This window comes from Amblyraja radiata, chromosome 3, assembly GCF_010909765.2.
Source record: "Amblyraja radiata isolate CabotCenter1 chromosome 3, sAmbRad1.1.pri, whole genome shotgun sequence".
NCBI lineage: Eukaryota > Metazoa > Chordata > Chondrichthyes > Rajiformes > Rajidae > Amblyraja > Amblyraja radiata.
The window spans coordinates 20981143-20997556 of record NC_045958.1 but is presented as its reverse complement, the minus strand read 5'-3'; the positions used below and the strand labels follow the sequence as shown (position 1 = coordinate 20997556).

At 43.5% G+C, this 16414-nt stretch overlaps 1 protein-coding gene across 1 annotated transcript in view; it reads right to left on the bottom strand.

Moving 5' to 3' along the window:
- Nucleotides 1-11021, bottom strand: part of mcc (MCC regulator of WNT signaling pathway) — a 142553-nt gene extending 131532 nt beyond the window's left edge. Inside the window, 2 exon segments of the mRNA XM_033017440.1 lie at nt 5382-5629; nt 10885-11021. Coding sequence (XP_032873331.1) covers nt 5382-5629; nt 10885-11003 — 367 coding nt within the window. The 5' untranslated portion in view covers nt 11004-11021.
- Nucleotides 11022-16414: the final 5393 nt, after the last annotated feature.

Genomic DNA, 16414 nt, shown 5'->3' with positions numbered 1-16414 from the left:
ATTTCAGAAAGTATTTGATAAGGTCCCACATAGGCGATTAGTGGGCAAAATTAGGGCGCATGGTATTGGGGGTAGAGTGCAGACATGGATAGAAAATTGGTTCAAAAAGTAGGGATTAACTTTCAGAATGGCAGACAGCGACTAGTGGGGTACCACAAAGCTCGGTGCTGGGACCGCAGCTATTTACAATATACATGAATGATTTAGATGACGGGATTAAAAGTAACATTAGCAAATTTGCAGATGACACAAAGCTGGGTAGCAGTGTGAACTGTGAGGAGGATTCTATGAGAATGCAGGGTGACTTGGACATGTTGGGTGAGTGGGCAGATGCATGGCAGATTCAGTTTAAAGTGGATAAATGTGAAATTATACACTTTTGTAGCAAAAACAGGAAGGAAGATTGTAGGAGCCATTTAGCTATGATCAGCATTTTATGAATTCTGTCTAGTTGCCTTTAATTGTTATCAGCATGCTTACGTGAAGGGGTGTGGCTTTCGGTGGAGCTAGGGGCTTTTCAGGTTAGTTGCAGTTTAAACTTTGTGGGACTGAGATGTCTTACAGTTTTTTACCGCACAGGCACACAGGCACTGAGTTTTATCGTGCACTGAACCATGTGCCGAGCTGCGGAAAACAGATTTAAAGCAAGTTTATGATGTAATGGAACAGCAATTGAGATTGGAGTGTGATGAACTATGTCTTTGCTTTGTATTACTTATTAAAAGCCAATGAATCAAGACTCATCATGGAAGACTCGTTTTGTTATCACTGAAGCTCGGTGAGTGCGTAAGGTAACGCCATTCACAGTCGCAACGGGATTTTTATGGCTATCGGGACAAGGCCTTAAAAACATTATCTATACAGCCATAATAAAGATTATTATCTAAATGGTGTCAAGTTGGGAAAAGGGGAAGTACAACAGGATCTGGGGGTCCTTGTTCATCAGTCAATGAAAGTAAGCATGCAGATGCAGCAGGCAGTGAAGAAAGCAAATGGCATGTTGGCCTGCATAACAAGAGGAGTTGAGTATAGGAGCAAAGAGGTCCTTCTGCAGTTGTACAGGGCCCTATGAGACCACACCTGGAGTATTGTGTGCAGTTTTGGTCTCCAAATTTGACGAAGGCCATTCTTGCTATTGAGGGAGTGCAGCATAGGTTCACGAGGTTAATTCCCGGGATGGTGGGAATGTCATATACTGAGAGAATGGAGCGGCTGGGCTTGTCTACTCTGGAATTTAGAAGGATGAGAGGGTTTCTTATTGAAACATATAAGATTATTAAGGGTTTGGACACACTAGATGCAGGAAACATGTTCCGATGTTGGGGGAGTCCACAACCAGGAGCCACAGTTTAAGAATAAGGGGTAAGCCATTTGGAACGGAGATGAGGAAACACTTTTTCACACAGAGAGTGGTGAATCTCTGGAATTCTCTGCCATAGAAGGTAGTTGAGGCCAGTTCATTGGCTATAATTAAGAGGGAGTTAGATGTGGCCCTTGTGGCTAAAGGGATCAGGGGGTATGGAGAGAAGGCAGGTACAGGATACTGAGTTGGATGATCAGCCATGATCATTTTAAATGGCGGTGCAGGCTCGAAGGGCCGAATGGCCTACTCCTGCACCTATTTTCTATGTTTCTATGTTTTTCTGGATAATTTCAAGAGAGAGCTAGATAGGGCTCTTAAAGACAGCGGAGTCAGGGTATATGGGAGAAGGCAGGAACGGGGTACTGATTGTGGATGATCAGCCATGATCACATTGTATGGCGGTGCAGGCTCGAAGGACCGAATGACGTACTCCTGTCTATTGTCTATTGTCACTCCTCCCAGAGTCAGACACATGCACAGAGTGAATCTCCCTCCACATCGTCCCGTCACACATTCGCAGAGTGAAGCTCCCTCCACACTGTCACATGCACATGGAGTGAAGAACCCTCAGCACCATCCCGTCCTAGCACTCATTCGTGGAGAACATAGATAGGTGAAGTTTTGGGTCTGGACTCTTTTTCAGAGGAGTAATTGACAAAAAAAAAAAGAGGATTATAGACAGAGAGAAGGAAGAGAGAGATGGCCTCGTATCCTGGTGTCGAGACAACAACCTTTCTCTCAAAGGTACACAAAAAAGCTGGAGAAACTCAGCGGGTGCAGCAACCTTTCTCTCAATGTCAACAAGACAAATGAGAGAGTGATTGACTTCAAGAAGCAAAGCGGTAGACATATCCCAGTTTACATTGACAGTGCCAAAGTAGAGATGGTCGAAAACTTCAAATTCCTAGGAGTCAATATCACCAACAACCTCTCCTGGACCACTTGTATTGAAGCAACGACCAAGAAAGCACACCAACGCCTCTACTTCCTTAGAAGGCTTCGGAAGTTTGGCATTTCGCTTACATCACTCACCAAATTCTACAGATGCACCATAGAAATCAATTTATCAGGATGCATCACAGCTGTTTGTTTTGGGAACAGCTTCATCCAAGACCGCAAGAAATTGCAGCGAATTATGGACGCAGGCCAGACCATCACACAAACCAACCTCCCTTCAAGTGACTCAATTCTTACCTCGCGCTGCCCCGGCAAGACCAGCAGCATAATCAATGACAAGTTGCACCCTGGCCACTCCCTCTGCTCCCCTCTCCCATTAGGCAAATGGTATAGAAGTGTGAAAATGCACACCACCAGATTCAGGACTGTTTCTTCCCAGCTATTAGAAACATAGAAAATAGGTGCAGGAGGAGGCCATTCGGCCCTTCGAGCCAGCACCGCCATTCATTGTGATCATGGCTGATCGTCCCCAATCAATAACCAGTGCCTGCCTTCTCCCCATAGCCCTTGACTCCACTAGCCCCTGGAGCTCTATCTAACTCTCTCTTAAATCCATCCAGTGATTTGGCCTCCAATACCCTCTGAGGCAGGGAATTCCACAAATTCACAACTCTCTGGGTGAAAAAGTTTTTTCTCACGTCAGTCTTAAATGGCCTCCCCTTTATTCTAAGACTGTGGCCCCTGGTTCTGGACTCGCCCAACATTGGGAACATTTTTCCTGCATCTAGCTTGTCCAGTCCTTTTATATGTTTCTATAAGATCCCCCTCATCCTTCTAAACTCCAGTGAATACAAACCTAGTCTTTTCAATCTTTCCTTATATGACAGTCCCGCCATCACAGGGATCAATCTCGTGAACCTACTGCCTCAATCACAAGGATGTCCTTCCTCAAATTAGGCAACTGAATTATCAAGCAACTGAATAATCCTACCACAACCAGAGAGCAGTACTGAACTACTATCTACCTCTTTGATGACCCTCTGACTATCCTTGATCGGACTTTGCTGGCTTTACCTTGCATTAAACGTTATTCCCTAATCATGTATCTATACACTGTAAATGGATCGATTGTTCGTATTGTCTTTCTGCTGACTGGCTAGCACGCAACTCGGTACACGTGACAACAAACTGAACTGAATAGATGGTCGTCGTGGACTAGGTGGGCTGAAGGGCATGTTTCCGTGCTGTGTCTCTAAACTAAACTAAAACTAAACTTGGGCACAGAATCCTTCTGCTGATTACCACATTCTCCCTCTCTCTCTATGAATCAATACAACTCCATGTGGAACCAGAGTGGCAAAAGCACAAAATGCACTCTGGGTGGGAGACTTCAACATCCATCACCAAAACTGGCTCATTAGCACCAACACTAAGCGAGTCGGCCCAATGCTGAAAGATATTACTATCTAATTTGGTCTAGAGCAAAGGAAAAAAATCTTGCAGGATTTTGTCCTCACCAATCAACCCATCACTGATGCATCTCTGCACAACAATCTTGGAAGGAGTGACCATTGCACAATCTTTGTGAAGATGAAATTGTGTCTTCACATGGAAAATACAGTTCAACGTGATGTGTTCATCATCTGTCCCTTTCCTTCCACAGCTGCTATCCTCCAGCATTGTTTATTGCCCAAGATTACACAATTTACAGTCTAGCGTCTCCTGTAACCTCATGGGCTAGCAGGTACAGGATACTGAATTGGATGATCAGCCATGATCATATTGAATGGCGGTGCAGGCTCGAAGGGCCGAATGGCCTACTCCTGCACCTATTTTCTATGTTTCTATGTCCTAATCTCACATTACCATCAAAATTAGGGAATCAACCTGGTTCAATGAAGAGAGCAGAAGGGCATTCCGGAAGCAGCACCAGGCATACCTCAGAATGAGGAATCAACCTAATGAAGTTACTAGACTATTTGCATGCTAAACAACCTAAATAGTATGCAATAGGCAAAGTAATCCCAGAACCAATAGAGCAGATTGAATTTCTGCAGTCTTGTCACACCCAATCGCAAATTAGAGTGAACAATGTTTTGATTGTGGATGATCAGCCATAATAACATAGAATGGCGGCACTGGCTCGAAGGGCCGAATGGCCTACTCCTGCACCTATTGTCTATCTATTGTTTATTGAAACCACTCTGGAAACAACAGTCACTCTATGACTCTATTGTAGCAGTTCCTGGGAAGTAGGCTACTCCCTGGTTCACCCCCCTCGGCACTTAATGGACTGGTCCGGGGGCGGGGCCCAGCTAAATAAAACATCAAGTATATGAGTATAAGAGCAGGGGCAGTTGGAGTGGCAGTTGGTCTTCAGTCTCCCGCTGAAGCAGAGAGTAGTGTACTGTACTAATTAAAGCCTTTACAGAATTCACCTGGCTCCTCGCCTTTATTCCAGGCTTTCCACGCACCCACTACACTATAGCTTTAACCCACCAGAGGAGCAGGCTCCACAAATATCCCCACACTCAGCAAATATCCCCACACTCAGCACATCAGTACAAAAGAGAAAGCTGAAGCTTTGCAAGAATGTTTTTCCAGAAGTGCCGAGTGAGATCCTACTTGGCCTCCTCCAATAGACCCCAGCACAATAGATTGTCCTGCCCACACCCCTGACATCAGTCTGAAGAAGGATCTCAACCCAAAACGTCATCCATTCCTTCTCTCCAGAGATGCTGCCTGTCCCACTGTTACTCCAGCATTTTATGTCTACCTGCAATAGATTGAAGTCTATATTCAATTCAATACACATCGCGTGATATTAAGAAGCATCCAAAGGCATTGGATACAGCATAGGCGGCAACATTCCAGCAATAGTACTCAAGACTTGTGCGCCAGAACTTGCCACATCCTTAGCAACGCTGTTCCAACACAGCTACAACCCGGGTATTTACTCAACAATATGAAAAATTACTCACAAAAAACGGCCGTTTCCCAAGATAAAAGAAAAACGTCTGTCACAAATACTGTTAAATATTAAGCTGTATCACAATAAAGATCCTACCAGCAAAATGGAGACACCATCACAAATATGTTTCCCTTTATCCAAATTACATACCAAGACTATTGTCACTGCTGGTTGGCCATGAAGCTATTCGATCTCGTAATTTTCTTTTTCTGCAACATTCATCTGACTTAACTGAAAGATCCCCTTCTTCTTTTCTTATTTCAGATACCAGCTGCATACGACAACGTGCAAAATCTTCAAAGGAAATCTTCCCATTTTCATCTGCTCCCAATTGATGCATAATCTCTGCAACTGATTCCTCCATGTTCAGTTGTCGACACACCATAAACAAATCATTCCTGAAAGAGTTGAACAAAAAGAGATTACCATCACAATGATTACACTTATGGAAACACAACACCGACCGAGGTGAGAAAAACATTTTTTACACAGAGAGTGGTGAATCTGTGGAATTCTCTGCCACAGAAGGTAGTTGAGGCCACAAAATTGCTGGGGAAACTCAGCGGGTGCAGCAGCATCTATGGAGCGAAGGAAATAGGCGACGTTTCGGGCCGAAACCCTTCTTCAGCCAGTTCATTGGCTATATTTAAGAGGTAGTTAGATGTGGCCCTTGTGGCTAAAGGGATCAGGGGGTATGGAGAGAAGGCAGGGATGGGATACCGAGTTGGATGATCAGCCATGATCATATTGAATGGCCTACTCCTGCACCTATTTTCTATGTTTCTATCTAACACCTTGGCATGGCAAAATTAAGACATTTTATTGACCACATGTTTCACAAATGCTACAAAGTTGTATGTTTTCCTGTTGACAAGTAACATTTTACTGGAGGTTTATTGTTTGGAAACATTAAAAGTTTGCCAATGATGCTTTAATTTGACAGATGTAGAAATATTTAAAGGAGGCATTATTTCACAAAGTTTAGGCTTGAGAACAAACCCAGAATCAAATCCATCTGCTCAAGCATTTTGTCTGAATGGTAATTTTCTGTTAAACTTTAAACATGTAAAAATATTTTAAAAAGTTGATGACGGATATTTAAAGTAATCAATCGCAAAATGGTCTTAAAAATGCAGCCTGGTCTGAAAAGATTTGTTGCTCAAAGAACTTTCAGCTCTCATTTATCTTTTAAAAACTGAAAGACACAACAAACACTTTAATACATGCAGAATGAAACAATAGGCATCGAAGCCTGACAGCTAATAAAAAAAGGTTTTGAGGACTTATTCTGATCAGCTCTGTGATCAAAGAGCTCATTAAAAATCCAATCTTGTATGGATCGGGGAGAACCAATGAGTCAACTGGGTAAGAATAAAAAATGACATGAAAATCAAAAACATACAATTAAAAAGGAAAGAAACATGAAATTAAGGAATAAAGATAAATGATATCCAACAGAAAAACATGGATAAACTCAAATGTTTACAAACGAACAATCACATCATTACGTATTATGCCTTAATTTACCACCATTTCTACCATTTCAAATCCATATTAGACAAGATTAACAACTATCTACATACCATCAAGGGATGTAATAATTGAAACTATGTGAATATAAATCAGACATGAGGAATATAAAATTATTTCCTGGGCAGACTGCATACATTAAAAATACCTAGGGAACAGGCATCTGGGCATTAAAAGGAATAGAGCAAGAGGACTAGCAGTTAGCTGATGTGAATCCTTTGAAAACAAATAAAACATCAACACGACTAACACAAAATCAAAATAATAGATGCTGGAACGATCTATCGCAGTCGCTGCCTCAAAAAGGCTGCCAACATCATCAAAGACCCACACCATCCTGGCCACGCACTCATCTCTCCGTAGCCATCGGGAAGAAGGTACAGGAGCTTGAAATCTGGAACATCCAGGTTCAGGAACAGATTCTTCCCCACAGCCATCAGGCAATTATACACAACATCAAACAAACTCTGAACTATAACAGCCTATTGCACTTTATCTGTTTATTTATCTGTATATATATATATAGTCTATGGTATATAGACACACTGAACTTTTCTGTATTATGCTTACAATATTCTGTTGTGCTGCAGCAAGCAAGAATTTCATTGTTCTATCTGGGACACATGACAATAAAACTCTCTTGAGTTGACTTAACTTGAAATCTAAAATACAACAAATGGAGACTGCAAGTCAGATTAAATCATCGAGGAACCAAATCATGGTATCCTGGCTTCACGCTCAGAAACTGACCTGGCCAAGTCCACACTTAGTTGTCCTAAATGCAGGAGAAATCTTTCACTGGCCCTCTACACCCTACAGCCTGATGGCATAGTCCAGACACCATCTTGTCTTTAGACAACTTCGACCCTTGCATATTTGAAAGCCAGTAAGCTTTGGGCTAACCCCCAATGTCTGTAAATGGTGCCATGGCTGCATTTTTTTAAAAGGGGTTTTCAAATGACATTGAGACATTTTGAACAGCTTCACAATGAAATTCCTCAAACAAAACCTAAAGAAAACTATTTAGAACAATAATGATCCCAGGGATGATTGGGTTAACATATGATGAACGTTTGACGGCACTGTACTCGCTGGAGTTTACAAGAATGAGGGGGGAACCTCAATTAAAACTTACCCAATAGTGAAAGGCCTGGATAGAGTGAACGTGGAGAGGATGTTTCCACTGGTGGGAGAATCTAGGACCAGAGGCCATAGTCCCAGGATAAAATGACTTGCCTTGAGAAAGATGAGGAGGAATTTCTTTAGTCAGAGAGTGGTGAATCTGTAGAATTCATTACTGCAGAAGGCTGCCGCCAAGACAAAGGATATTTGTGAGCTGGAGATTGATAGATTCTTGATTAGTATGGGTCAGGTGTTATGAGGAGAAGGCAGGAGAATGGGGTTGAGAGGGAACGATAGATTACCCATGATTAAATGGCAGAGTAGACTTGATGGGCCGAATGGCCTAATTCTGCTCCTACAACTTATGAACTTACTTAGGAGCACTGATGCAGTAGGCCAGGTTGGAAGAGGTCCAGGTGAACTTTTACCTCACCTGGAAAGACTGTTTAGGCCCGTGGATGATGAGGTGTCAGATGGAGGGGAGCAAATGTCTCTTTTGGTTGCAGGAAACATTGCCAGAAGACAGAGAGGTGATTGAGGAGCAATGAATGGACAAGGGAATCTCAAAAATAGCAGTCCCCGCAAAATGCAGAAAGTAAAGGGGAAAGACGGGAAGGTGTAGATGGTGCTGGGATTGTATTGGGAGCTAACAGAAAAGGAGAAGGATCATGTGTTGGATGCAGTGCCAAAATAACTCAATTGTTGTTCTGCTGGAAGGTTGAGGGGTCAGTGCAGAGGTGCTGAAAAATACAGGAAACACTTGTGAGAGCTCCATCAACTATGGCAGAGGGGAACCCACATTTCCAGAAGGAAGAGAATATTTCAGTAGGTCGAAATTAGGTGGCCTCGTCTTGTGAAAAAATGAAGGAGGGACTGAGAAATTAAGAAGAGATGGTTTCCTTACAGGAGACAGGACGGGAGAAGTTAATCTGACCCAAAACATTGCCTATCCATGTTCTTCATAGATGTGAGCCTGACCTGCTAGGTTACTCCAGCGCTGTCTTTTTCAGGAGATTATGTTGATTCAGAAGGTGATGAAATCGACGAGTTCTACGCAGATACAGAAGACAGCAGTGATGCAGTCGTCAATGTAGCAGAGTAAAAGTTAAGTGGGGGGTGTGCCAACGTATGCTTTGAACAAGGACTGTTCCACATTGTCAACAAAAAGACGGGAGTAACAAGGGATCATGGAAGAATGCATTGCTATCCCGCTGATCGTAGAAATTGCATGGATTCAAATGGGGTTGTTGAGGGTAAGATCAAGTTCAGTCAAACAGGTGAGAGTGTAGTAGAGGGGAACTGGCTAGTCTTTATTCAAGAAAGAAACAGAGGGCCACAAGACCTTCCTGAATGGAATGATGGTGCACAGAAAATGGACATCCAAGGTAAAGATGAGCCGAGTGGAACCAGGGAATTGGAATATCAAAACTCTTCCAAGTGGGCATGAAAGGTGTCACAGATGTTAAAAGTATGTATGTGGCAGCACCTGTGGGAAGTGGATGCGAAGCGACTGGATAATGAGAGACAGGACGAGTCCAGGTATGCAGAAATTAGTTCAGCCAGACAAAAGAAGATATAAACAATGGCCATACCCGGGCAGTACTATTTACAGATCCTGGATATGAAATAGAAGTGTGTAGTGTGAGATTGGAGACAGTGGAGGGGCGATCTCTGATATGATAAGATCTGTAACAGTCCAGGAAATGATGGTGTTCATTAGCGGGGTGATGGTTCAGAACAAGGTACATGGATGTGCCACAAAGTTTATTGTCATGTACACCAGAATGCAATGAAATCCCCTTTCACATGAAACTCACATAGCAAACAATATACATATAAATGTAAAGATAAATATGTGCAAAACAGCAAATTGGAATGAAGTGGTGGGACTAAATACTAAAGTACAATAATGGAACAACCAAATAAAAAGAGTTAAAAGAAAGAATATTGGCAGCACCTCTGGGAATGGTGTGTGAACTGGTTCAAGAGTCTGATACCTAATGGGGAAGAAGTTGTTAAGTCTGGGCATCTGGGTTTCAAGCTCCTATATCTTCTGATACACACATTGTTTGGACATATATTTCTGCTAGTAATCACTCAGCTGGACATCTAGCTGTATAATCGTTGTTTTCTTCAGTGAATTGTTATTAAATATTGTGCATTGCTTTCCACCACCAGTGTGCTGAACGTATTCGCCAACGTAAATTTACGTTTTACAATAAAACGTTTGTTGTATCTTTTATTATATATACACACAAACATGACGCCTTTTTAAAGGGAGACTTTGTAATTCAATTATTGGCTAACCTCAAATTCTACTTTATCCTGATGTGAACTTGATTCCAATGCTCCGGCCACAACATCACGCGTGCTTGTTCTGCTGAGTAGTGTCCTATCTCCGAATCAAAATGTTTTTACTTTAAATTAAAAAATTTTAATGACATTTTCCAACAAAATTATATATTGTTTTGAACCTTTATTGTAAAACTCGAATGCATTTGGGAAAATACCTTAAAACCTGACAAGTGCGCGAACTACTAAATTAATGTTGTGAGTATTCGCGTTAGTTTCACTGCAGCCACTGCAGCCGATACGGACACCGGGATTCTCTTGTAACATTTAAGTACTGCAAATGATTTTCTGTCGTAAAAGCCCAAGTCTCTTAAGTATGTATAAACTTTGGTTTTGAACAACTTAAATAATTGTTTTCTGTCATTTGTACACAAAGCAATAACGTTTAGGATTTGATAATGTTGCAGCGTACAAGGAATCCACGACTAATGAAAAGTTTCTTCACCCCTCCCCCAACGGCGGCCACAAAAATGATTACAACTTAATCTGCAATGCATAAAAGTGATACACATCCTCAATAAGTTCTTAAACTATTGTTTGCGGCAATTAAGATTAGCCAGTTTGCTCTTCCATCCTTAACAACTAAACATTCTCTCTTCTCCCTCCAGGATGCAATGCAGAGAGGTGGGGGGGGGGAATGCGAGTTTACCTGCTGATGTAGCCATCGCCATCCCCATCGCAGGTCTGAAAAAGGCGTTTCATCCTCTCCTCCTCCCCGGTGCTGGAAGTGTCACTACTGCCGCTACTCGCGCTCATCACCGCCGCCATCTTCTCCTCACCCAGCCCCTAAACAGCCGACGTCACTGCGAGCACTGCGAGCGCACTCCCGCGCCAGGGCCCGACCTCCCAGCCAACCGTATCTGCGCGCGCGCGAGCACGAGCACGAGCCGCTTCCTCGCGCCGCGGAACAACCGCCCAGTCCCAACTGTCCCGCCCCACCCGGGCCGCGAGCGCTCGTGCCCGCGCTCAGAGGAAACCGCTCTCCAGGGGAGGGACGGGCCGGGCCGGGACGGGACCGGACCCAACATCCAGAGGTCTGCCGCTTTCATCTTCTCCTCACACTCACAGTCATAGAGTGATACAGTGTGGAAACAGGCCCCTTGGCCCAACTTGCCCACACCGGCCAACAATGTCCCAGCTAAGGTACACAAAATTGCTGGGGAAACTCAGCGGGTGCAGCAGCATCTATGGAGCGAAGGAAATAGGCGACGTTTCGGGCCGAAACTCTTCTTCAGACTGGAGACAATGTCCCAGCTAAACTAGTCTCACCTGCCGGCGCTCGGTCCATATCCCGCCAAACCTGTACCATCCATGTACCATCAGTCTGAAGAAGGGTTTCGGCCCGAAACGTCGCCTATTTCCTTCGCTCCATAGATGCTGTTGCACCCGCTGAGTTTCTCCAGCAATTTTGTGTACCCTATCCATGTACCTGCCTGTTTCTTAAACATTGGGATAGTCCCAGCCTCAACTACCTCCTCTGGCAGCTTGTTCCATACACCCACCACCCTTTGTGTGAAAAAGTGACCCCTCAGATTCTTATTAAATATTTTCCCCTTCACCTTGAACTTATGTCATCTCTGGTCCTCGATTCCCCTACTCTAGGTAAGAGACTCTGTGCATCTATCTGATCTATTCCTCTCATGATTTTATGCACCAAACAAGAATTGGTTGACACCGCTAATAATCCTGAAACAAAGTAGCTTAATTTCCATTCGATGCATTACCTATTTAGGCAGTTTAGGCATTTTGTGATCGCATCCATCCTTGTTTTCAACTCTTCTCCGTGCATTCCAGTAACAGTATCTATGCTCAGGAAGGAACTGCAGATGCTGGAGTAACTCTTGTCTGAAGAAGGGTCTCGACCCAAAACATCACCCATTTGTTCTATCCAGAGATGCTGCCTGTCCCGCTGAGTTACTCCAGCATTTTGTGTATGTCTACAGTATCTATGCTACTTGCTTTTCCTCAACTGAACTCAAGTTTAATCACATCTGCTGTCAAGTCATATCTTGTTCTCTCACATGGTCAATCTCTGACTTTTGTTCCCGATTTCTATATCTTCATATCACGGGATAGGTTCAAAATACTGGAGTAACTCAGCATATGAGGAGACAGTGCAGGAAAAATAACAGATGTGATTGAGATAGACACAAAGTACTGGAGTAACTCACCGGGACAGGCAGCATCTCTGGAGAGAAGGTGACGTTTCGGGTCGAGACCCCTCTTTCGGTTAGTGGCTGATATTAATTGCCAGCCAGCAGACTCAACAGGGTCCCATCCTGCTTCCAGTAGGCTCCCTACGCCATTCTCAGTTTTTCCAGCTCCATTGCATCTTCCCTTATGCAAAGGCTCCCACACTGGTGATTCCATCATATCTTCGATTCCCTCAAGTATGTTTTTCCCCTTTGCCATAATTCATAGGACTCTCTATCACATCTGTAGAAGCAAAGAACCGCAGATGTTGGTTGATACCAAAGATAGACAAAGTGCTGGAATAACTCAGCAGGCCAGGCAGCATCTCTAGAGAAAAAGGATCAAGTCAGTACCCTTCTTCAGTCGACTAGTCTCCTATAGTCACCTATCCTTTTTCCCAGCGATGCTGCCTGACCCAGAGTTACTTCAGCACTTTGTGTATCTCAATCACATCTGTTATTTTTCCTGCACTGTCTCCTCATATGCCTCCATTTTCATCATCCTCTTTAATTTACATGACAATCAGGTTCGCTCTTCCATCTCCACGAGTACCCATTCCTCTTCCCACATTTTGAGAAGCAAATGGATGAGATGCAATACATTTTACCCCTCGTAACCTTCCATACTTAAATGTAACAACAATTCACTTTACCTCTTTTAATTTCCTACATTGCATTTGGAGCTCACAATATGATCTATCAAAAATTAAGCAGGATTGTGACCAGCTGGGCAAGTGTGCTGAAGAATAGCTAATAGAGTTTAATGCAGATAAGTGCATTTTGGGAAGTCAAACCATGACATGACCTTCACAGTGAATGATATGGCCCTCGGGAGTGGAGTATAGCAGAAGGTTCTCGGAGTACATGTGGTAAAGAATGCTTTTGGTACATTGGCCTTCTTCAATTGGTACTGAATATAGAAGTCAGGATATTATGTTACAGTTGTGTATGACATTAGTGTGGCTGCATTAATGTATTGTGTTCCATTTTGATCACCCTGTTATAAGAAGAATGTTATTAATCTGGAGAGAATGCAGAGATGATTTACAAAAATGTTGCCAGGACGCAAGTGTTTGAGCTTCTGGGAAAGGTTGGGCAGGCTAGGACTTTATTCCTTGGAGCACAGGAGGCAGAGGGGTAATCTCATAGAGGTGTATAAAATCAAGGGAATAGAGGAGTGAACTCTTTGCAGCTTAATGTCTCCACCAGCATCCCAGGCACTGCATTCCAGGTACTCACCACCCTTTGCTTGCCTTGCACATATCCCTTAAACTTTGTCCATCTCACCTGAAAGCTATGCTATCTAGTATTTGATATTTCTATGCTAGGGAAAAGGATTTGTCTACCCTATCTACGCTTCTAATAATTTCATATACTTTTATCACATTGTTCCATTGAAAACAATCAAAGTCTGTCCAACCAGTTCATGTAAATATACCCCAATTCCCAGCATCACTCTGGTAAACCTCCTCTGCACCCTTTCCAAAGCCTCCACATCCTTCCTGTAATGGTGTAACCAGAACTGAATGCAAGACTAAATATAGCCAAATCAATGCCCTATAAAGCTGCATTATGACTTCCTGACTCATACTCAATGCCCTGACTAATGAAGGTAAGCATACCATACACCTTATTTACCACTCTATCTACTTGTGTTGTCATTTGCAAGGAATTATGGTCCTGGACTCCAAGATCCCTCTGTACATCAATGCTGTGAAAGGTCTTGCCATTAACTGTATATTTCCCCTTATATTCAACCTCCCAAGGTTCAACACCTCATACTTGCTTGGACTTGCTTGCTTCCATCTGCCATTTCTCCACCCATTTGTAGCTGATGAATATCCCACTTTGTTTTGACAAAGACTTCCTCAGTCCACGACTGGTCAAATCGCTCCAGCCTGAATATTGTGCTTCCACCACAATCTTTTGTCCTCCATCAGTAAACCTGTTCTGAATCCACATGACCAATATACTATTAATCCCATGCCTAGTAATCTTCTGGATTAGCCTACCATGGGGAAATTCCATGTGGATAACATCCAACACTCCATTTTCAATCATCCTTGTGATCGCATCCATCCTTGTTTTCAACTCTTCTCCGTGCATTCCAGTAACAGTATCTATGCTTAGGAAGGAACTGCAGATGCTGGAGTAACTCTTGTCTGAAGAAGGGTCTCGACCCAAAACACCACCCATTCGTTCTATCCAGAGATGCTAAGTTACTCCAGCATTTTGTATCTGTCTGCAGTATCTATGCTACTTGCTTTTCAACTGAACTCAAGTTTAATCACATCGGCTGTCAAGTCATATCACATGACCAATATACTATTAATCCCATGCCTAGTAATCTTCTGGATTAGCCTACGATGGGTAAATTCCATGTGGACAACACTCAACATCTAACACTCTATTTTCAATCATCCTCATTACCTCCTCAAAAAACTAAATCAAGTAAAGGGGCTGTCCCACTTGGGCAACCTAATCTGTGAGTTTAGGAGTCCCTTCGACCTTCAAACTCGCAGCATGGTCGACACGTGGTCCTAGGAGGTCACTGGAACTCTCCTTTATGCTCAAGGGAAGTTCCCGAATACTCGCGGCCTCAGCTAGTTCGCGGAAAATTTTCCGCAAGTAAAATTTGGTCGGCAGTGGAGTGGGGTTGCTATTTACTTACAGGCAGTCGAAGGCAGCCGTAGGCAATCTCCTTCGCTGACCGGGCATTTTGATTGGCTCATTGGAGTTTCGGGACCAAGGAAGATCTACCGGTAGGTAAAATGCCCGCTAAACTTTTTAAAACTTCTTAAAAGTGTCACCACTCCTTCTTCCCCCCCCCCCCCCCTTCTCTCCACTTCTCTATCCCCCCCCCGCACTCTCTAAAGGACTGTGACAGCCGTTTACCTTCCTCTTCATCGCGCAGTGCTCCCCCGCTTTCCCTGGCCCCCGCCTTCGCAATGTGTTTGTGTGTGCGGTCGGTCGATCCAGCTCGCGGTTTCAACGCGGCCGGTCGATCCAGCTCGACGCTTTCCAGGCGAGTGCCCTCAAGCATGAAGGTCGAAGACACTCTTCTGGACTCGCGGTTTAGGTCGCCCAAGTGGGACAGACCCTTTAGTAAAACACAACCTGCCACATACAAAGCCATGCCGACTCTCCCTAATTAATCCATCTCTTCCAAATGTGAGTAAATGCTATCCTGAACAATTCTTTCGAATAGCTTGCCTACAACTGACTTGAGGCTCACTGGCCTATATTTCCCCTGGATTATCTCTACTTCTTAAACAATGGAACATTAGCTCAAGTGTTCAAGTTCAAGTGAGTTTATTGTCATGTGTCCCTGTATAGGACAATGAAATTCTTGCTTTGCTTAAGCACACAGAAAATAGTAGGCATTTACTACAAAACAGATAAATGTCCATATACCATGATATAAATATATACACACATGAATAAATAAACTGGTAAAGTGCAAGTAACAGAAAGTGGTTATTAATAATCAGAGTTTTGTCTGAGCCAGGTTTAATAGCCTGATGGCTGTGGGGAAGTAGCTATTCATGAACCTGGTTGTTGCAGTCTTCAGGCTCCTGTACCTTCTACCTGAAGGTAGCAGGGAGATGAGTGTGTGGCAAGGATGGTGTGGGTCTTTGATGATACTGCCAGCCTTTTTGAGGCAGCGACTGCGATAAATCCCCTCGATGGAAGGAAGGTCAGAGCCGATGATGGACTGGGCAGTGTTTACTACTTTTTGTAGTCTTTTCCTCTCCAGGGCGCTCAAATTGCCGAACCAAGCCACGATGCAACCCGTCAGTATGCTCTCGACTGCACCTGTAGAAGTTAGAGAGAGTCTTCCTTGACAATTGGACTCTCCGTAATCTTCTCAGGAAGTAGAGGCGCTACTTTCCAGTCCTCCAAAACCTTGCCTGTCACTTGAAAAGACGCAAAGATGTTCATCAAGGCTCCCACTCTGCTCTCTTGCCTCCTGCAATAACCTGATCC